The 22,372-nt window shown below is 38.9% G+C and overlaps 1 protein-coding gene across 2 annotated transcripts in view; it reads right to left on the reverse strand.

The window, feature by feature from the left end:
- Window positions 1–468: 468 nt before the first annotated feature.
- The window catches only part of ZFAND3 (zinc finger AN1-type containing 3), a 138,700-nt gene continuing 116,796 nt past the window's right edge, over window positions 469–22,372 (reverse strand). For both annotated transcript variants that reach the window (XM_017742336.1, XM_008639841.2), the window contains exons 6-7: window positions 22,136–22,306; window positions 469–5,144 (exon numbers count right to left, since the gene is read on the reverse strand). In XM_017742336.1, the coding sequence (XP_017597825.1) occupies window positions 4,990–5,144; window positions 22,136–22,306 (326 nt within the window). In that variant the 3' untranslated portion in view covers window positions 469–4,989. The remainder of the gene's footprint in view (window positions 5,145–22,135; window positions 22,307–22,372) is intronic.

The raw sequence follows: 22,372 nt of genomic DNA on the forward strand, positions 1-22,372 counted from the left end.
AATTGACTCAGACAAACTCTACACAGGTATAGTCACAAAGCAAAATGGTTTTCTGTAGTACTAAGTCAAAAAAGTTGTTGCTGTTAGGCAAGTAATTATCTGCCTCTTTTCTATGATCTGATCTGACTTCAAGAGAAAGTGGATGTGATCACTAAGCACTTGTCACTTTGCATCCTCTGCCTCCTGTTTTCATGCCTTCTTTTGTCCTGACTCAACTTCAGAGTGTAAGATGAGGCATGCAGAGTTTATGGGAAGGTGTGAGTGAACAGAATCATAGAACTGAAGTTCAAAAACCCCCCAGCCCAACATCCAAAACAGGTAATCATGTCTACATTATGTTTCAGTTAACTGAAGAAATAGCCTGTCACTGCAGTAAAATACAAGGTCATCACTTCTGTAGACCAACATCCATATTTTAATCTGCTTGAACTAACATGCAGGGACTTGCAAGAACAACCAAGTTGATACTTTTTTTTTTTTTTTTTTGCTGGTGGGGAAGACTGAAAAGCCAAAAAGAGGAACATTCAAGCAGAACTGCCTTCAAATGCCCAGCTGCACATGCTGACTGCCTCAACAAAAAGGAAAAATGAATGAAGATGAGGAAGAGTCCTTCTCACTGGTGTATTTCAGAACTGTTATTTAAGAGTGGCTCTTTCCAGCAGCAGTAAAGTTTGTTCTCCAAAACAGCTGCTGATAGTGAGAAGTAAAGCCCACTACTGCACCGGTTCACCATGTAAAATGTGCACTGCAAATACTTTTGAACAGTTTAATCTTATGCACTCTTTTTTCACTGTGGTCCTTTGTGTAGTGAAGTATGTACAGACACAGTCTTAACTAAGCGTAATCTTATGAACTGGTTACACTAAAACTACATCCTTACACAGCAGCTCCTGCCACCACAGCTTTTGTGTTGAACCACACGTGTTATTTTTGTTCTTTATGCAGAATTCTAATCAGGTATTTGAGTAATGAGATAAACATCTGGTGCCACTAAATACAGTTCATTGTAAACAGTGCAGTCTTAAATGCTTCCATTGGTTTTCTAGGCATAAAGGCTTCCAGGAGAATATGAATTTATTTCCAGCCTGAACTGGCTACAAGCTCGTTGTTACATTAAGGGATTACTTTGCTTAGACTTTCTCTTGGCCGTTCCTCTGATGACTGACAATATCAGTAACTACAATACAACAAAGAGAATATTACTACAGTTTGTTAGGGCACTTAACTGTCTACACATCAACGGTGAGGACAAGTGCTGTCAGATATTTCACTGGCATACTTCTTGGAGTCTGTTGTAAAATCTGTACTCTTATGACACAGTTAATATCAGTTTACCTCCCTGGTGAGTTTTTGTACTGAAATAATCACTGTAGGATTTAAAAAAAAGTTATTTTATCCCCTAGAGATTTATATCTAAATTGTAACATAAGCACAGAAGGAACTGCTGATTACAGAATGAACAACACAGTGAGTACAAAGCTAAATATAAAGAGGACATTGTATTCACTAGGCCAGGGGATTACAATTTATTCAAAAGAAAAGTCATGCAAAATTCAAGTTTTGAATGTATTTATCACCTGCCATTGAGTTGATAAAAGCAGATAATATCATTTTTGGATTGCTGGAATTGCACCAGGACTCTTTTCTGTGTGTTGCCTGGAGAGTACTGAAGAGCAGTTCATGTTCTCAGGTACCTCACGTTACAGATGTGCTGCTGCTCAGTCAAGACACAGAGCTGCTTTGAAACAGAAACAGGTACACAGCAACATTCCCAGGCAATTCTTATTTTACCTTGGAGCCCTAGCTCGCACCTAGTCATAGGTTTGAAACTGGATGAAAAGGCAGAGCTGTTTTATGTAACTTACCTTTACTAGAACACAGCCATCTTGTTCAAGAATCATGCACGGTTTTATAACTGGAAGTACCACATGAATTTGAGGGAAAAAATGGGTGTATGTGTCCCATGAATCAGGCACAATTTCAATTCCAAACAATTTTCAAAATTGTTTTAAAATTATTAGTTTTACATTCTCCCTCTAATACAGTAAATTGTGGGTTTTTAATATTAGCCTTGTGTCTTCAGCATCTAAACTATTAAGAAACAATAGTTATTTCTCTGTTTATCCATTATGAATACAACCCATTCTGATTTGGAATACAGCTACTCTAGGTGAAGCTGTCCAAGTGCATGAAAGAACACTTAAGACATTTTAATGGCAGTGATACAGTGTACAGTATGCATTTGACTTGAGTATGAACAATTTATTCATGTGATTACTGTATCTAACCTCAAAGTTAAATGGACCAAACTGGCTGCAGTAGATTTGCTTACAAAACAAACCCCTGAATTCAAACCCAGCAGAAATACTATCCTTCCCTTCCAAACCTGCAGAAAATCCTGTCCACCCTTCACCAATTGTAAATTCAGCTTGAAGTTACTGACCTAACCTTGGTCTTCTCCCTGTTCATATTTCTTACATGAATTTACAGTAGAAATGGTGCAAAATAGCAAGATCTGTTGGAATAGGCAGAAAGGAATTCAAACTTTAATCTGATTGGTTTAATTTGATTTTAGCATGAGGAAAAAGAATAAAGTTACAAGATTCTTTTAATATTTTCACAATGTTAAACTAAAACTGAGCTCTAGGCTACATGTGTAAGTAAATCTAGAACACAAAAGGGTTAAATAAGATCTTCTTTTAAGATACAAGAACTTAAGCTTTCTTTACGTTTAACAAACTTCACAGAACAGATACTGCAAAGGAACAACCCCCTCCCCAACTTTTTGTTTAAAGTGAACATTGTCCATAATTCACATGAACTTTAAGTAGTGTCCTCTCAAGAGCCACCTTGAAACCGTCTGTGCACTTGTAACGAGATTAAAGAGAATATTAAGGAGGAACAAAATAGCATCTTCAGTATTAATGCAGAAAAGTCTTGTGTATCAATCAGAATGCCCATCAAATGCTAGGATAGGATTTTGTAGGAAAGAAAGTGCGTATCACAGCAGCCGCCAAAATCCATGTTTTTCTTAAACTCCTCACGGCAAATGTAAATAATATCCTTGGACAGTCCCTCTCACCAGGACCATTTTCTGAAAATGCAGCCCATTACAGAAGCTTTTGCTGCTGGTTTCATATTCTTCAATAAGAACAAGGGAAAAAACCAGCTTGTCTTCCAGAGAGCTTGCATTTATAATGATGGGACGCTTCTGACTTGCTTCATGGTTAATTAATGCTAATACAGTCCAAGGCCGAGTGTGTGTGTGGAGAGACACATTATATATATATATATATGTATGTATGTATTCTGGTTTTAATTAGTTGTCTCACTGTTAAATGTTCCTAACTGGCTACCAAAGTAACAGTATAATTTGGCCTATAAGGAGTTAATTACCTGTAACAAGTAGAATGGAAGATGACACACATACAAGCTTACTTCACCCCGATGTTTCAGATCTGCCCAGTATTTGAAGATGAGACAAAGTCTTTCCCTCCCTCAGGTCTTCTTACAAATTTACCCACTTGTTAATAACTTACTAATAGACTGAGAAGTTAAAACTCATTCAGGATTAAGCTGGGTGACATCAGTAGGAATCCTTTTGCCTGCATAAGCCCTGTGTGCAGCAGGAGACAGCCCGATTACGATATGTTTGCTTTTATGTTTCCAAACTGGCAAAGCTGGTGCAGTTCGGCTCAGCTCAGCATGACACACCGTAACACAGAACCACGGGTCTAACCACGTCCAGAACATTCTATCCAGGTAATGCTTTTCACATCCACTTGCTATACTTGCTTTGTGGGCAGGGATTTTTGTGGGCGTGTTCAGCTGCATAGAAGGAGGGCTGGTGGAGCCCCTTTGATTATCTCATTGACGCTCTGAATGTGAGGAACACAAACTCATTCTGACAAAGGGTGTTTGTTTTACAGGTTGTTCCCCAATACTGTTACCGAATTCCGTTTGCTACAAAATGTCCTTTTTTCCCCAATATGTAAGTCTAGCTACAGAAAGTCAGTCTGTAGAATCCAGCCATGGCTACTGTGCTGTGAATTAGCCTTATTTGATCAATTATCAGATACCTGCACTTAGCAAAAGGCAAACAAGAGCCAATCAGGTTTCGGCCGGTGGGAATGGCTGCACTGCTCAAGGTATGTGGAATCTGTTCACACAATGCGCAGAATCTCTGTGGATGCCATGTAAAAAGTATGCACCATTTACTGCTCCAGGATGGAGTTGGCTTTAAAGAGAGATCATAATTTAACAGAGAAGAAAGGAAAAAAAAAAGAAAAAAAAAAACCCTGATAGGTTCTTTATAGTAAGATACATATAAAAATTTTTCATAAGAATCTCTGTCCCCCTTTCTTTTTGGCTTCCTGGGAAGAACCAGAAAGGTGTTCCTACCCCAACAGAATCCCTGATGCTGGTGACACTGCCTAACTCAAAAGCCACACGCGATGAAGGCACGAGTGACCAGTCAGGTCTTCTGGGCTTAAGGAGCTGCAGTTGCCGCTCCAAGTAGTATTTCACCTCCTCAGGATTCAGTAGCAGTGAAGAGGTGAAAGGCTGCACATTAAACAGTTTGTCCGAAAGCCATGTGCATAGCAAACTTTTACACCAGCTTTATACAACTATTTGTTTTAACTCTGCAGCTGGAATGTTTCCAGCATAAGGCTTTTAGAGTGACTCCAGCAATAACAGAAGCCTTTGGATTTTTCTTGCTTTGTTTAAATCCACTAGCCATACTCAAAAATAATATTTCTTCATGTTTTATTTTTATACGGTGGCTAGCAGGCACCTTAGTAACCAGCCAGAGATCGATTTCAACCACCATCAATCCCTAAACTACAGTACCAGGACGGTTGGCTAAAGAAAGGAAACTGATTGGCTGTAGTCTGAAACTTGCCTAGTACAAGGTGTCTGGCTGACTTTGTCCTAAATAAGGCTAACATTAGTGAACTAAGAGAACAGCATTTGGTTGCAGTCTTGCACTCAGGAACATCCTTCGCCAATACGTTGGCAAGATCTCCCTACTTTCCGATCCAGTTTCACCATTTTCATGATGGCCTCCTCGCGCCCGCGGCCCATGTGGTCGAACGTGCAGTCGTGCTGTTCGGGCAGGCGGTGCAACATGCAGAACACGTAACCTGCCGCAGAGGGAGACAAGAGACACAGTTAGGGACTGCTCAGAGAGCTGGGATCTCACCTGAACCAGAAGTGAGTGATCCCCACCCACCGGAGGGTTACTCAGTTCTCAAAAATTAATGCCAGTTTAAAGCTTTTACTTATCTTCCTTACAGGGTAACAAATATTTGATCATTTACTGCATTTTGTTGAGAATTTATCAACATGGTACCAAAGCTCAAGTCATACAAGATTTGTGGGGTCTTTTGCCATCATCTCATCTTATACAGGAAACCTCCACAATCATCTAAGCTAGATATGCCCACATAGTAACAAAGGTAGTGCTTTTGGGTTTTAATCACCTTTGCTGAAATCCTTCCTACTTTTAAGTGGACTTTGTTGTCATTTCTGAAATTCATGCCTGTGGTGCTCTAGGGTGAGCTCCCAAGCAGCTTTTCAAGTCAGAACTGTTAAATTTAAGCACTTTTCTTCCTCCTCACTGCCAGCGTTGGCAGTGACTGCAGGAGGAGTTCACTGCTCCTTCGCTATCCCAGTCTTCAGAAGCTTCTCCCCATGAAGCATTCTGACACTAACCACAGGGGGGAACAGGCATTTGACACAAGGGACCTGTCATGCCACATCACTTTGCTCTGTAGCTGAGAAGATGAGGTTATTGCCTCTTTGTCTAATACTCCTCAGTGTTACTCAGCTTTCCAGGGAGCACATGACTTAGAAACATGTCAATACTTTTCCCTGCAGGTGAGGAGGGCATCAGCCACAGCCACCACTTTCTAGTTTACAAAGGAAATCAGCTTTTTTCTTCTTTGTCCCTAATACTTTGTGTAACAGTAAAGAAACTGCCTCCAATTTCCACCTCCAAAATGAACATTAAATAGCAGTAAGTAGCATTAAGATGCTACAGGAGGGAAAAGCCACACAGTTACAGGGCTCACCAGTCCACTGTATGAAAGCAAGTATGGTTCATGTAATATCGCCTGTGCTGGGATATTTTTCCTGCCTGATGGCGCAAAGAGTTACACTCTGCCTCTTACTTGAATGCTTTACATTACTGCTGCTCCTCGAATGCTCAAAAGATATTAAACCCACAAAATTATGACATTTGAGAGATGGAAAAGGATAAAAATGAGTGAGTGAATGATTGAGAGAGTGTTTAGTGCGTATCTACAAACACACACATAATATATGAGGGTATGTGTGTGAAGTAATTCAAGTTCCTGGACTCTGTAACACATCAGTTGCAAGAGGGAACAACATGCTACCTTTATATTAGGGTGATTGTTAAGAAAACAGAGAAGGAAAAAGTGTCATACATGGAATTATTTTTAAAAAGTGAAGAAAAATTGATTTGTCTTTGCTCTTTGTTTCAGTAGCACCAAGCTATGAAAAGACATGCCTATTATCTGTGGCTGGCTTTGAAACCCAGTTCTAGGAACAAAGCAAAAAAGACAAGTTTTCTGTGTTGGTACATAGGATTCAGAAATATGGATGGAAACTCGCAGATTGAATTGATATGTATCTCACCCCTTGTGATCATTGCCTCTGCTTCAAACTCAATCTGGGTCATACCACACTCAAATGTGACAAAATGTCTTTCCTGAGGTGCCAAAAATGATTGTTAAAATGAAAACATCCCTGGACTATAATGCCAATACTGAACAAGCATTTCACTCAGTTCTTTCTCACAGAAAGCAGGGTCTGAAGGCTTCCCTTATTTCTTGAAATAAGATTTCAAATCGCTGAGCCAATGTCCACTGCAGGTACAAGAATACATAAATACCTGACTGGATGAATTCAAAAACCAACTTCATCATCTTGTCTGCAGTGAATGTGTATGAAGCAGATGTAAGACACCCTGGAGATATGGACTGGGCAGGAGGCGTCTCAGTCCCTTCTAGATAAAAATTGGTTTTAAATCTTGATGGTTTTACAGATCCTTTCCAAATGTTTAACAAGCCTATGCAGAAATGCTATCTAATGTTACTGAAAAGAGATCTTGAAAATTTATACAATCTTCTGCACTACTTCAGCAAGACCCTTTTGACAATTCTGTACATCTAGTATGGAAGTATATATGCACCATGATTTATCACTTTTGAATGGGACCTTTCAATTGCTCCATCTCTTCACCTTCTAAAAAGCCTCCTGCAGACCAGCACAGCTTCATGACGTTCCTTTCTACCCTGCCACCCCTAATTCCATCTATCCTGTGCTTTGCCCTATCTTTATTTCATTTTTGAACACCTTTTAGTTCTTTATAGAGCACCTGTTTTCACGCAGGATAATCTGTACTGTATGTTCTATTTATTCCACGACACATTTTTTTCTGTTTGTTGAGGATTTTTTAATGCATTCTTGAACAGAACTTCAGTAACTGTCCACAAAAGAATGGCAGGTGACTTTCACTTTTCCCAAAGTATGGGAATAGTATTTCTAATTTCAGCAACTAAATGACCTAAACCTGTTATTAATATATATATATATTTAAATATGTACTGCTAATTAGGTAGTATCTAATGAAAGAATACCCAAGCTCATTTTGAATGCTACGAAAATAGTTCTGCATATATTGGCTGATTTATGGAAGGGGGCCTATTCTGGTTGAATTAGCAATGCAGATCTCCTGGAAGTTCCATTTCCAAAAAGAGAATTCAGATCTTTAGTCTCATTGCCACAAATGCTTAAGTCACTATGAAGATTGGAACTTGTATTTTTGTAGGTTTTATTTAAAATTTAAAGGCCTTTAAAACACTGTTATATAGCAGCTAATTGAGTGACAGTAGTTCTGAACATTTTTTTCATTAGTTCAGAGTGGATATATTCAATTTAAGTTATTACTGCTATATTCACTCCTTGCTTCTTCAGTGGTTTGAAAATCAGAATGGACATCCTGTGGTCTGCACATGCACAAGTGCCTGATGTCATATCAAGGCCATTAGACTTTACAGCAGTTCCATTATTAACTTGTGTGTGCTGGGGCAGAAGGCCGATAGATGCACCTGTATTTTGATCCCTAAAGCCAATCCATATTTAGAGGTGAAACCTTTTCTCCCGAGAACTCTGCTTTTATGGTTATAAAGTAAGTTAGATAAATGAACTCCTGCAGTGTATTTGCTGTTAAGTTCATTATGGGATGGTATCAAATACAGGTTGTCTCCCCTAAAGGAATTTACTGCAGAAATGCTTCTTTTAGCACACTATAACTAAAAGACAAAATAAATAACTTTCTGCTAGGGGAAGGAGCATTGGAAAAGGGAATCCATCTGCCAACTAAAGTTCGTTTACCCAAGTCATCAACCTAAAACATGCCAGACTTTCACTCCCGGCACAGAAGATTTCAATCTAGTAAATGTAATAATACATCTCACAGCACTGCAAATGTTGTTTTCTGATGTTAGAAGTGAACTATGAATCACCCACTCCTTAGGTCTCTAATGCAAACATCTTGGAAAAACATTATGTAGTGCCTCAAAACATTTGAGCTCCTCTGAGCACCCCAGAAACTTCTTCACAATACATCATAAAAAACTTCACTTCCACTTCATTGCCAGACCAAAAATGGCTAAAGCCATAAAGCAGAGCACCATCCCTGCCTTACAGACGGGTCACTCAAAGGAAGCCCAAGACTGCACACCAGCAACTATGAAGCGGCTTTCATCATTCCTGAGGAACCTGATGGGAAAGGGATGTTGGAGAGAACAGAAAACAAACCAGGCTTGCATATTCCAGACCAGAGAGCATCACAGACCTACAGTTTGCTGTGTGTGGGTAATGAAAAACAACTGCCTTTTCTTCATTGCTACACTCAAGAGCACTGGTGCATTTTTGAGTTTCTGAAAGCTCAGCCATTCAAGTATCATGCCTGCCATGGAAAGACAAAGCCCTTCATTACCAACTACCATCAATCATCTTAATTGTTCACTCCAGACATTTATGCTTTCATTGCAGGCACCAACTGCTCTGATGGTTTAGCCTTCTATACTACAGTGACCCCTTTTGATTCATTCAAAGTAACTCCCACTGGAAGGTAAAAGAAAGTGAAGTCAACGTTACCATAAAACCCTGAGCTTCTGATACTTAAAAATCATCCTACCTGGCCACCAGGATCAGTACTTATCATTTTCATTCCCAAGTCAACAGGAAGAAGTTTGGAACTGTCAGAACTTGCAGCTTACACCATTTCCACATTTAATAAACAAACTATGTTTGTATAGAGACCTATACAAAACCTATTCAAAAGTAGTCCAAGTAATGACACAGACATAATCCTGTGCAGAATTCTGTGCTGTGTGCTTTGACTTCTTCACATCCTTCACAAGATATTTTACCTCTCTTGCAAATTTGAAATTCTAATCAACGGATATTCAAACAGAATTTAAAAATGCCTTGTGACTTAAGAGTTGAAGATGCTGCAAAAATTCTCTACCAAAGGTGTATTATCTAACAGGGTATTGTATGAGTCCTTAAGCAGATTTCTGGCCAAGAACAGATTTTAACATTTCTTTAAACAACGAATATATCTGCAGGCTATAACACAGCACAGCCAAACCAGGCAGATGAGCCAGCAGAGATCATGTGGCTGCAGCACTGTTCAGAACAACTGCATACCATTCACTGAATAATCCCCAAAACAGTATTTATGCATCTCCCCCACCCAACTGGAAAGATGATATAATGTGTTGCAAATTCTATTAACAATAAAACTATTTATAAGGAAGTGTGGGAAGGAAATACTTTCTTGTTTTTTAAAGACATGAAATAGGGAAGAAATGAATGGAAGAGTAGAACAAATAGCTACCAAGATACAAAGCAAGATCCTAAAGGCTTGACTACCTGAGAACTGCAGTATGATCCAGCTTCCTCCCCTGTGTTTTGGAGGTTAGCAAAAACCTGCAGTCATAGAAGGATGGGAATGTGCACAGTTCAGCCAGGCAAAGCTTCCAGTGCAGCTCGTATGCACTGTTTTGGCAATATATTCTAGTCTGCTGATAGCTTATTTTATTCTCATTTAGACGGCTCCATTCGTGCATATACTCTCATTACCTCTCCTCTCTCTTCTGTGGGAATGCTCTGTACTAGCATTGTCAGCTTTCATTACACAATTCAAGGAAATTTCAGTTTTACTGACATATTCTATAAAATCAAACTAAATCCCACCAAGCTAAACAATGAGGTTTTGAAAATAAGTGAACTAAACTCTTCCCCTGTTTCTCTTTCCCAGCTTTGCAAGTGGATTATGATTAATAAGTACTTCAGAATAACTTGGTTGGGAATCTTGTCATTCATTTCCAAGGGAAAGGGGGCGCAAGCCACAGTATGATGAAGCTTTTTAACCAGATAGATGTATTTATTAAAACTCCACAAAACTGAGGCAGTCCTTTCTTTAATTTCCACTCCAAAGTGAGAGGATGGGGACTGTTAACCTCTAGGTGCTCAAAGTCAGAAGTCTCTAAGTATCAATTCCTGTTGTCTTAAGCACTGCCCTCTCAAGGCGTTTCAGTTCCATGATCCTTCACAAACAGCACAGCTGCAAAAGGTTCACAAAACATACAGTAGGATGAAGTGTATTTTTCCTATTATTTTTCTAACCATTTGCTACGATCACTCCAAGTTAGTTTCCAGTATTTTCTTCTTTATATAGATCACTAATACTTAGGACTACCAAAGTGATCAATATCTGAATCAAAAAGGGAAAAGGAAAGAGGTGGTGTAAGACACCTTAGAATGTTTCTTTTACTCTGCCAACTGTCCCTGGGACTGGACGGGCACTCTGGGACTTCCAAACTGCTCTCAGTCAGTGATGATCTCATGTTTCATGCTGGAAGCCGACCGCTCTGTGATATCTCTGGTGCTGCGTAAGAGTGCTCAAGAGATCCTACAGATACATTTTATATTTCAACAACTGGGTTTATGCTTAGAAGAAAAAAAGAGAACAAAGAATTTTTTTCCCTTCCTCCTCTATTTTGCCCTCTGCCACAAAGAGGGTAAAGCAATGTGTATGTATCTGCATTAGAGACAGAAAAAGCATTTGTGGAAAGGACTGCCCAAGAAAAGAATGGAAGAAGTTGTATACAGAAGAGAGAGGACATAATACTGTAACAGCCACTGGCCAGGTATGGTTAAAGATTCTGCAAAAATTCTTTAGACTGCAAGGAAAAGACTTTGTATTTCCAAGTTTAGTCACATATAACCTGTGCTTCAAAGTTGTTTTCTGTCTATTTTCTTTAAGATCATAAGCCTGGGCAGCTGCTTTAGGGAGCACACAAGAGATGCAGTTTGGCACTGTGGAGACCCTGTAAACAAACTACGTTTAATCCCAATTCATGCTGTTACAAATACACTTTCCTATTTATCTTACTACGTGCACAGAAAGCTGTCAAACTATTTTTTCTTACATTAAATGTGACATAAGTTTTGAACAGAGAATTTGTATCACTTGAGGACAGAGCACATGCTGATTTTTTAGGGTGTTTTTTTTTTTGAATCAACAATTTTTAAGGAGGCTCTACATAAGCCATTATTCTATTCCTTGACTTTGGAACAAAGAAGAACAACTCAAAGTTTCCTCCTGTTTCTTTGAAGACAGTGTATTTGAAGTGGGAAAAATTAAGATATGGCACTCTTCTAGACTCAGTTCTTACTTTTGCTCTAGTGAACACTAACCCCAGAGCAGTATGGAGCATGATTAGGAACAGAACTGAGGTTTTCAGGAAATGATTTCTGAATTTCAGAGAATCCCTAATGAATCAAAGCCACAAATACAGCACATCTACTTTGTAATAGTAAGCTGCCATTAAAAAATGTTTGCTATGGGTCAGGTCTGACTGAGTACTGTAGGTCTCAGTCAGGATTGTGTCTCAGTTCCATCACGTACCAGAAGAAAATCATGGTTAAATCTTTTGATTTGGACCAGATATTTTTCTTGCTGTACTGAACTCACACATTTGAGAGTAAACGCTTCTACATCAGAACTTCTTCACCCACTACAGATTTGTGAGTTAAGGCCAACATCTATTGGGGACAGACTAACAGAGCAACTCAGGGCCAGGATTACTCCCACAGATACACCATGCAATCAATGTTCACTTCCAAACTGCTTCATACCTCAGAGGTCACTGACTCACACAGCGGTGACAATGTCATCTGTAGGCTCCCCTTCTGACCTTACACACTGTCCCTGATTTTTGGTCTCAGTTGCCACCCACAGCGTCAGGCACAAGCAGCAGCTGTGACACCACAAACTGACTCTCCAACCACAACTGCTGGGTTACTGCTCTTGTGAATTCTCTGCAGAACTGGGCTCTGGTCCCAGTTCACCTGTGGTAACAGATGCAACTTCCGAGAAATTAGCATTTTAATTTGTCATGTAATCTGTCGATATAACTGAAACATTTTTCACCAAAGGCTTGTGCAACTGTTGAAACACAATGGCAAGAAAAAAACCCCCCAAACAACCAAAACTGGTTAAACTTTAATTTAACAAGAGAATTTTTAGAGAAACCATTTTGCTCCCAACAACTTACAGCATCAAGAGAGGTGTCAGATAGTGAACATCAATGACCAAGTTATTTGAGGGACAAGAAAAGCAAGGTTCAAAAGAGTTTAGACTTCAGGTAGGTGAAAAGTTTCCTTATTTGAATAACTGTGATTTTGAAATGAGGTATTCAAGAGGAATTAGTGCCACTGCTACACTTGTAAAAGGAACATTCATTGCCACGTTTGCAGGACCAAGAACACACTGAAATAATACTGCACCTCCCAAATCATTCCTAGTTTCACAAGGCTATATCCCGTAATATGTGGGAAAATGAATCCAAAGAACAGAATGCACAGTAAAAAAGCAGAATTATGCCGAAAAGGCCTCCTAGAGTCCAAGAGCAGACAGCTAATAAAGTAGAGGTAATGCATACTAATAGATTACACTACTGCAAATGTTAGTAGTGCTATAAAATTAGATTTTCCATAGGTTATACCAGCATATCAAGAGGCATTTGTTTCCTACTGAACATATTTAGATTTGAGTAGTGTAGATTCTCTAGATTTGAGTAGTGTGAAACTTTAATTAAAGTGTCCCGAGAAGTGGCAGGTGGATGACAGAGCTATCGTAAGGTCAGAGCAGGGACTTGTGCAGTATTTAACGCTTTAAAAAGAGCTACATGAGCATTAATACTTCTAGAATTCTCTACACCAACCCCCCCATAGCTAATACACTTCTCCCAGAAGCTGAGGATTTAATTAAAAGCTGAAGTGTACCCAGGAAGTTAATTAAAATAGCAAGCAATACCTAGTGGCTCAATAATGTATGTGTGTAATTTTGTTTAGCCCAATGAAAATGCAGGAAAGATAAGGCTACTAATAAAGAACTGGAATGAATAATGAAAGGGTCTGTACCAACATCCAGTACGTGCTGCATTAATTCTAACAGTTCTCCTGGATCCTGCATGTATTTTGACTTCATTGCATGCTGAATATGATTCCAGGTTTGACTTTGAGTGTATTTCCTGAGTTGTATTATTTATGCCTTGGGTTTCAGTACCTTCCTAGTGGTTGTACCACAGTGATCTACAGTCTGACAGCAGCTAGGCTTGCTGGCCAAACAAGAGAGAAGCAGCTCTACTTCTTTTAAACCAAAATAAAATGTGTTTTATGTTATCATTCCCCATTTACACCTTATGTCCAGAGTCTCTTAGATTAGACCTTCTGCTCCACCAAAGTCTTCTATTACTGTAGCCTCTTGCAATCTATGTTAAGAGTAATTCCTCTTCTAATCACAGGAAAACAGAGCTCCATTCAGCAGCCCCATTTATACCACAAAGGAAAACAAACACTTAGAGCAATGTATACTTCTGCTCTTCCCTTCTTTTTCTTTTGGTGTAGACTTACAAAACATTCCTGGCTCCTGCTTGTTCAGAATATGGCAGGACCCTCACACATGACTTATGCCTATATTTGAAAACTTTCAGCACCTCAGGAATGTTTAACAGCTGTGAACACCTCTGTAAGCATTTTCATTTCAAAACATATAAAGATATGGTAAATAAACGTGTTACTTTTAAAAACTTACGAATACTCCTTAGTGACTGTAATATCCATGGATACAGTTTTTCAGCTCTTGAAACTTTGCTCCAAGGCCAGTAATGCTTAATACTAAAAGGCCCTGACACAGTCCACCAATACTATTCTTTTTACTTTTGTGAAAACTGATGCACACTGATCTTAATGCCATTTCCTTAGAACATCCAATTTCCTTAGAACATCCAAAGCAAGTAGCCTCAAGTCTCAGTACCTACCTTTAACACCTTCTTATAACTGAATTATGTAATTTAGGACCACAGGAGGTATTTTCCTCTAGATAAGATTTTATTTATTTTGTTTGGAGGGGAAGAATACTCTAGTTCCTGGAAAGAATCCTGACTTTTCAAGCAAATTTTGACAATTACTTTCAATATCCTTTTTCTCCTCCCAGTTCTGATGCAGCAGTTGTGGCTGTGTTCTTTCCCCACTTCTTCCTGTTAACAGTTTAGACTTTCATCAACAAAATTCACATTCCTCCCTACCTAAGCCTTACCTCGTGGTCAAGTTAACTAGCTAGTAATGCTCCTTCAGGTTTTGTCAGATTATTTTGGTGTGGTTTTGGGCCTTTTGTGTCTACTTCAAATATCGAGCACTTTAGCAGAATCAGTTCTTCTGCGCGTAGCTGTTTGTTAACATATGCACAAACACGTTTGATTCCCTTTAAGGGGGACTTACCTGTCCTATTCTTTTAAGAAAAAAATGACTCAGAGACTGAGCAAATTACTTCCCTAAAGGTACTGGAAGAGATATAAGGTAGTCTCAGATTTTTATGTTCAAGTTCACGAGACCCTGTGTCTCTTATGCACACAAGACAATTAAAAACTGCATCATCTTTCACTCTATGGATACACTTCATTCTTCTGTAACCACAGTACAGGTATGTAGGGAAGAAGAGATAATGCTGCATGTTGCTGATTTTTCACCAACTACTGCAGTTTCCAATTGAAACCCCCCTGAAAGTTATATACTGAAGGACTTCCCACATCAGCAATGTCAAAATAAAACCACTTTTTGTTTTGTTTTTAGAAGGAATACCCTAACTTGTTTTACTTAAGGAGAACTTGAGGACTTAAGAGGGGGAGCAGCTCATTTTAATTCCATGGACTGATTGGGACTATAGGAAGGTAAGGAACAGGCTCAGTGCACATTACTAAATCAACACTGCTGAACTTTTGGTAGCACAATGGAAGAAATCAAAATCAGCACATCCTGTAAGAAACTCACATTAATTGAACAAGCTGGGGGAATATACTGGAGCCTCTTCAAACAGTATTTCATGATTCCTAATTATAAGGAGCATGAACTCCATTTACACTTTTAAAGCTGTGGACAGCTTTTCTGAAACCTAGACACTAAAGCATTTTTCTGAGTCCTACACTTGGAATGTGTGATGCACCAATTAATCAACTACTTCTTCATTTGCAGTATTTTCAGAATACATATTACTCAGAAAGACCAACATTAGTTAACAGCTTCTATTCCCTGTCAATTAAAATGGAGTCTTGGGATAACATCTTCATAAAATACAACAAAACAAAAATCTCCCATTGAGTTTAAATTCAAACTTCAATAGGCTTTGTGTTTTGCTGGGAATTTTTTAATACTTGCAGCAATTTAAGGTAAGATGCTGGACATTCCTGAAATGGCTGAAGCAAAAGAACTATTCTGGGAGCAACTCTCTTAGGCGAACAGCCAACACAGACAGCTGAATGTGGTACATCTAACCAGGCTGACAGTAGGACTTGCCAGAACAGGGGTATGTAACCAGTTACTAATAAGATTTATTTTAATACTTCTTACTGAACTGGCTGACTCATACTCTCCAGGAGCACTGTGCATATTTCATCTTAATCAATGAAGTACATCTGTTGTACCAAGACAAAATCATGCCCTGAAGCCATTTTGGTTTGTACCAGATAAACCTTATCCATCTAGAAAGTGCATTAACCAGCACCATTACAAATTCTCCTCCACAAAAATAGGTTCCCTGGAAATGGAACTATGATTTTATATTTTACCAAGTTTTAAGAGAAACATTAGTTTCAATATAGGTTTGACAACTTTGTATAAAGATGGAGCAGCTTATCTATTCAAATTTGTTTCTTTCCTCCTGTCTTTCTGAAAATTATTTCTAAATTAACTGAGTAAATCAAATCATTCCAAATTTATTTTGGCACAATACCAATAAGTGCTTCATCTCCTATGTTTATGGACCAGCAGTTCTGTTATCCAAGTTAAGAATCTGCAGCTGCTTTTCTTCCGCTTTTTTGACTACTCAATCACAATGAGACTTGCTGCCATTTTATCTGTAAAATAGGTACAGTCTCTGCTGTGTGGATGTATTTTGTTTCTGCTGGTGCTTGATACGAGTCTGTTTTTTTCTCCCTCTTATCCCTGTGCTTAGACCAAAACAAAATAAATCAACAGTAACACCAAGGAAAAAATTTCAACAGATTATTATACATTTATACAGAGCTGAACTAAAAACAAGGCTGTGGAAAAATAAGCACAGTAATTAGGAAGGAAATTTATGCCCTTCTAAAGGAGCAGTCTGTGGTGGGCCATGTGCTCCACCCTCAATTCCAGGTGCTCAGCACCCTGAGACAGCTCTCTGGCTGAGTGTCAAAGTTTGACTCTTGTTTCCTGGCTCAAAGTCCTACTGCTGTAGAGGCCACTTGAGAACTGCATCCCTTCCAATCAAAAACCAGACAAACATCAGTACTTGCCAACATCTCACAAATTAAAATTGCAAATTTTTTTTGCCACATTCTGCCTTCACCTCTGCCTGAGGTTAGTGCTCACAGCAGCCTCCCCCAAGAGCAGCAGCAAGTGCACAGCTGTTAGGCCAGATGCATTCCAGGAAACTGTAGCTTCTTACAACATAACCTAGGTCAGGAAAATTCCAAGAAAAGCTTTCCTGTCCACACAGGCAAGAAATATGGCTAACAAGTGTTTGATCAAAATGCAACATGACTGAGCAATTATTTTTTAAGTGTAATCAAGCTGGAAGGTTTCACCATCTTCCCTTCCTCTTAAGTATCTAGTCTGGCCCAAGAACATGAAAAACATTAAGATTCCTGTCTGAGAAGCACACAAACAAATGGCACTGCTACTGGAAGCTAAAGCCAGGCTTACTTTGGAGGGCCCATTGTCTCAGCCATGCCGCTGACTGCCAAGACACAGGTGGAGCCTGAGGTACAGACATGCCCAAAGGATGTGGCCTACAAACAGCAAACTGTTCTACACAAAAGCTCCTGCAGAGCTGGCACACTATACTAATTTTTCTTTAATCGCTGACTAGAAGATCTAACATGACAAATGTAAAATTCCTTTAGTGATCATCTAGAATATCCTCATATTTCTCATGCAATTCCAACAGCAAGATCACTGCAGATTTCTGTGTGTTGGCTTTACAGACCTAGTGGTACCAGAACTACTTTTTACTGTAAAATTGTAAGCCTCTTCCATAAAATTAAGTTTGGCCTTCTGTGCAAATAATTTCTGTAGATTAAAAGTTTACAGCTCAGTGTCTTTTAAAACTGTATAAAACTTTATTTAATTGCAATATATATCTACTCAAGCCATTAAGAGCAGGCCTAGAAATTTATAGTGTAATTTGCAACTAACCAACCAGCCTTTTTTTACAATACATTTCCAGAACTCAGTGTTTTATAGCTACTTCCACTCACACATTCACTGCCCCTGATTTTGAAGCAAGTCTGTGATAACCACCTAGTTATGACACCACTGAGACAACAACTTCCTTTTCAGATCAAGGATCACAGGCAGTTGATTTCAGACTGCGTGCAGAAATGCTGTCAGAGAGTGTAACTTGAAGACTATGATTCCTGCAATTCTTTGATGATAAAACTGCCTCCTACATTTAGTATTAAATAAACATTATTTCAATACAATCGTTATCCATTTTAAGACACTAAACTATTGGAAGGTCCATCCAGCCCAAACTAGAGAACACTGTGGTCTGCAGGAGCTGCCTACTGTCACTGTCACCTACAAACAGCTCAGAGGAAGCTGATTTTGTTTTAGTGGTGTTGATATAAAGGTTATCCTGTCAGAGGCTCAAAATGAGAATTCATTTTAAAATTTCTCTTTCTCACTGAAGCTTGCAAAGTGCATCAGCAATTAACAATTCCTATCACTTCTCCCAGTTTGCTGTGTGAAAAGGCTCAGAACTCGTCTTACAAATTGCTCTTTTGAAGATCAAAGAGAAGCCGAATTTGTCTGTGTGTGCTCTGGATGAGTTTGTAATTTACTGGAACTTTCAGAAGAGGCTTGGCAGCACACTCGTTTGACAGCCCCAGGGCACAGGATTCAGGGGAGCTCTGTGACTCTCCCCTTCTGAGTTCCTTCCTTAGCTTTAATTGGCACCTCATTAGAAATTAATGAAAATGACATCCTCTGTTCTTCCTGCTCCGGGCGTAGAATGCTACAAAAAGGCCCATCACAATTCATAACACATTCAATTTATATAGCAATGGCTCTTAAGCATTATTTATGAGATACGAATTTCTTGTCAGCAGTTAATAACTTGAACAGAGCAGAAGAGGAATGAAAAAAAGATCTTGAGAGTATGTGTGTATGAAAACAAACAAATCTTTCTACATCTGAAAAATGTTGTGTTTGAACTGCTGGAACTCCCTTCTCAGTAGTGAATTGTTGTTCTTCACAGCAAAGCCCTGCAGCACTGTCAAATCTGTCTAAAATTCCATGTAGTGTCAAGGGAACGAGCTCAGCGGCATCACCTCTCTCTGGCCAGGGCTTACAGGAGACAGGAGAGCCAATACAGCAGCCTCCCGAAGATCTCTGAGCCAGTGTGAAGCACCAGCCACTCTCTCTGTCCTCTTTCCAAAAAAGCAGCACCTTGTTGGACAAGTTCCAGTTAAGTGGATCAGTATTTGCATATATGTCTACATTAAAACATTGGTCAGTATGTACATATTTTCCTTTCCACTTTTTCTCACTAAAAATCTCACTGGAGGACTCACCAGGACAAATCATCAAAAAGTAAGATGATTTCCATTACTTCTAACATTAGGCCAAGAAGATGTGCAACAGCAAACAATTGAATTGTTGGTCTGTGGAGTTAATTTGGATTTTAACAAGACTGTTTCAGACACAGCTTTGGTTCAACATTTTTATGCTTTAAATCCTTTTTCCTTACATCCAAGCAAACCCACACATTTGTCGTTCTGCAGATGGTGTCTGCCTTTTTATTGATCCTGATAACAGATTTTCTCTTAATGTTTAAAACTGAGGGTGGTCTCCCCCATTTTTTCCCATTGCTTCAGTTCAGGATTAAGACGACAAGAATTTAATAGCAGTGGTTCAAAGCTCAGATCAAACAATGTTTTACGTTGACCATTACTTTTGAAGAGTGTTCATGCTTCTTTTACACCAGTTGATTCTATCGTACCACCTCTACCTGAACACACATCATTGTGTTCACATTACCTGTGCTTCACATTAGCACAGAAAAGGATAACCCAGTCATGTATGGATTTAGGAAATATTTTAAACGAATGAGAATTTGACATATTTGTTCTACTGCATTTCCCATCACCTCCTCCCAGGGTTTTTGAATGGGTTTGTCATTCATGACCTAAAGCAACCTAATTTTACAGACAGCAGGGCAAGTTAGTGAGAATGGTTTCTAAGGCAGCATCTTTAAAACTGACCAGAGCCACATGCTGTTGATTATTGGTAAAGCAGTTTAGGTGATGTGAAGCTGAGGTGCCCTGTGGTGCTCAGTGGTAGCATTTTGTTTGCTTCTTATTAATCTATTAAATGTCAGTAGCACAGGGTATGCCCGCACTGACATCACATGAGAGCACAGATAACACACCCTTACTGAACACAGTATTAATGAAACATTTTAACTGAACAGAAACCAAAGAACTCCTGTTTTTTCAGCCCTGTTGTAAACATGGAAATAGACTCCTGCCTTCTATTCTCTCATGACATGTATGGAATGGAAATGCATATAATATAAACTGTATAGGATGTAATACAGGAATGCAAATTTTCATCTCCTCGCTTATTGCTGAGGAATTCAGAAATTTTTGTCACATTCATGTTTTATTAACACATTTTATGAACTTTAAGAGAACTATTTCTATAAAGATACATATATCCAGTAGAAGAAATTTAAAGAATAATTCCTACAACATTTATATTGCAACAATATTGAATTACGGAACCTCTTCATGAAAACTTGAGAGGAACCAACCAAATATATTTGTAATCCAGTTTACCAAAAAAAAAGGGTAGGTCTTATTTTATAATTTTAAAAACATTACTGATCAATAGAAGGGCTTTTTAAAAGTTGCTTTTAACTTCATTGCTCTTACATAGCTCCAATATTGCAGAATGCAGGAATGATTAATGATATTACATAATGGTTAAGCAATCATTTATCCAATCCTCTCCAAAATTCAAGCTCTCTTGCTCCCCATATTAGGGAGGATTCTGCTATTTCAGTCGGGTACCTGTGAGCAGCCTGAGTGATTGTATACATGACAAGAGCAGACCAAGCACAGAAAATCCTGTCTCTACCATGCTGAGCAGAAAGGGCCACACCAAACTGTGTGATTGATAACTCTGAATTTCTTTAGTTTGATAAAAATGTTACCAGACACCTCAAAGTATCCTGACACATGATTTCCATAAGAATTTCAACATTACAGTTTTTGATTTCATGTTTGGTGGCTTCACAGGTAACGTATGTTAGCTCTGTGGCAGTGCTCCAGTATGGAAACAAAGCCTATCTCATGTCCAGCAGTAATCTCTACAGGCTGAAGACAGACAGATGCTGAAGAAAAGAACAAAGGATGACATAAAATCTTTGCAGCTCTCTATCTCTTCACTTGGTATTAGATACTCAGTACAGGATTAAGTGGCTTTGTAACTATCTTAGCCCACCCTTCCTCTCCACACTGCTGCTCAGAAGGACACGCCCTCTCTTCAGAAAATGGTTTTAACACAATATTTTATATTTCACAAGTGCACTGTGCACTGCGCCTATCATCTGTACAGATCCTCTGGAAATTATCCACTGGCTGAGACACAATGGAGTAATTGAAACAAACTTCTCCAAATGTATCAATACAAGCACTGTCAGAGAGTTCAATGCAACCTTCAATACATGATTATATGAAAAAATAATTAGCAGGTAAAACTACCACATGCATTATCACTTGGTCTAATGAGCACATTTAAACCAGTTAAGAATGCAACTGTTCCATGAAGGAGAGAGCATCTCCTTTGGAATCTAGTCACATTAATTATTGTTTCAGAAAGATTATTTGCATTTAATATGAAACCCCAAATTAGCTATCTGCATGGGATTATTGTCCTCAATTCAATTACCTTACCTGAACAGTGTCATTAACTTTGGAAAAGCCAAGTTACATGATTTTAAGTGTATGGCGAACAGTAAATCTTCCCCCCAGAAACTAACAGTGAGAATGAAAATATTTTCAGTTAGAGGGTTTTTTTGGATTTAAGTTTTTAATATTAATGTAATTACAGAATGCAGATACTGACCTATGTTCCTTTACACCCTATAGAAACCTTCTCATCTTTGCATATTTATTGATGTGCTTTGTGTTTCTTCTCCTGTCAAGTGGGTATGATGCCCTTCCCGCCTTACAGGGACTTCTGAAGCTAAATTCATTAGTATCTGGGATCTCTTGAGACAAGGCAGTACATCAAGGCCAAAGTTTTAAAGGGGAAGTTAGACAGGAAAGAATTATAACTTTTTGCTACCAGTAGAAGCTACAGCTCCTGTTTAAAGCATCTTTGCAAGGTGAAAAATGCAAGCTTTCTCTGTATTTCCACATGGGACACAGATCTGAGCACGGTTGCATTAGAAAGCCGGATGCTACTGACAAACAGTACTCACCACAGCGACATGATCCCAGTTCCTGCTGTACTAGTTCCAGTTTTGTTTGGCACTGGAAGCATCGGCGTCTACTCTTCTGTTTGGATCGACTGGTTTCTTCAGGCCTGTCATTACTGTCATCCAGTAGCCGTGGCCGTTTCACAGGAGAAGCCTCACTCTCCGACTGTGAATCTGTTGTGTTCACAACAAATATTTTAGGAAAAATATTAGAATTTCCTTGCTGAGGCATCCCTTTAG

Source organism: Corvus brachyrhynchos, unplaced genomic scaffold (genome assembly GCF_000691975.1).
Source record: "Corvus brachyrhynchos isolate BGI_N302 unplaced genomic scaffold, ASM69197v1 scaffold188, whole genome shotgun sequence".
Classification (NCBI taxonomy): Eukaryota; Metazoa; Chordata; class Aves; order Passeriformes; family Corvidae; genus Corvus; species Corvus brachyrhynchos.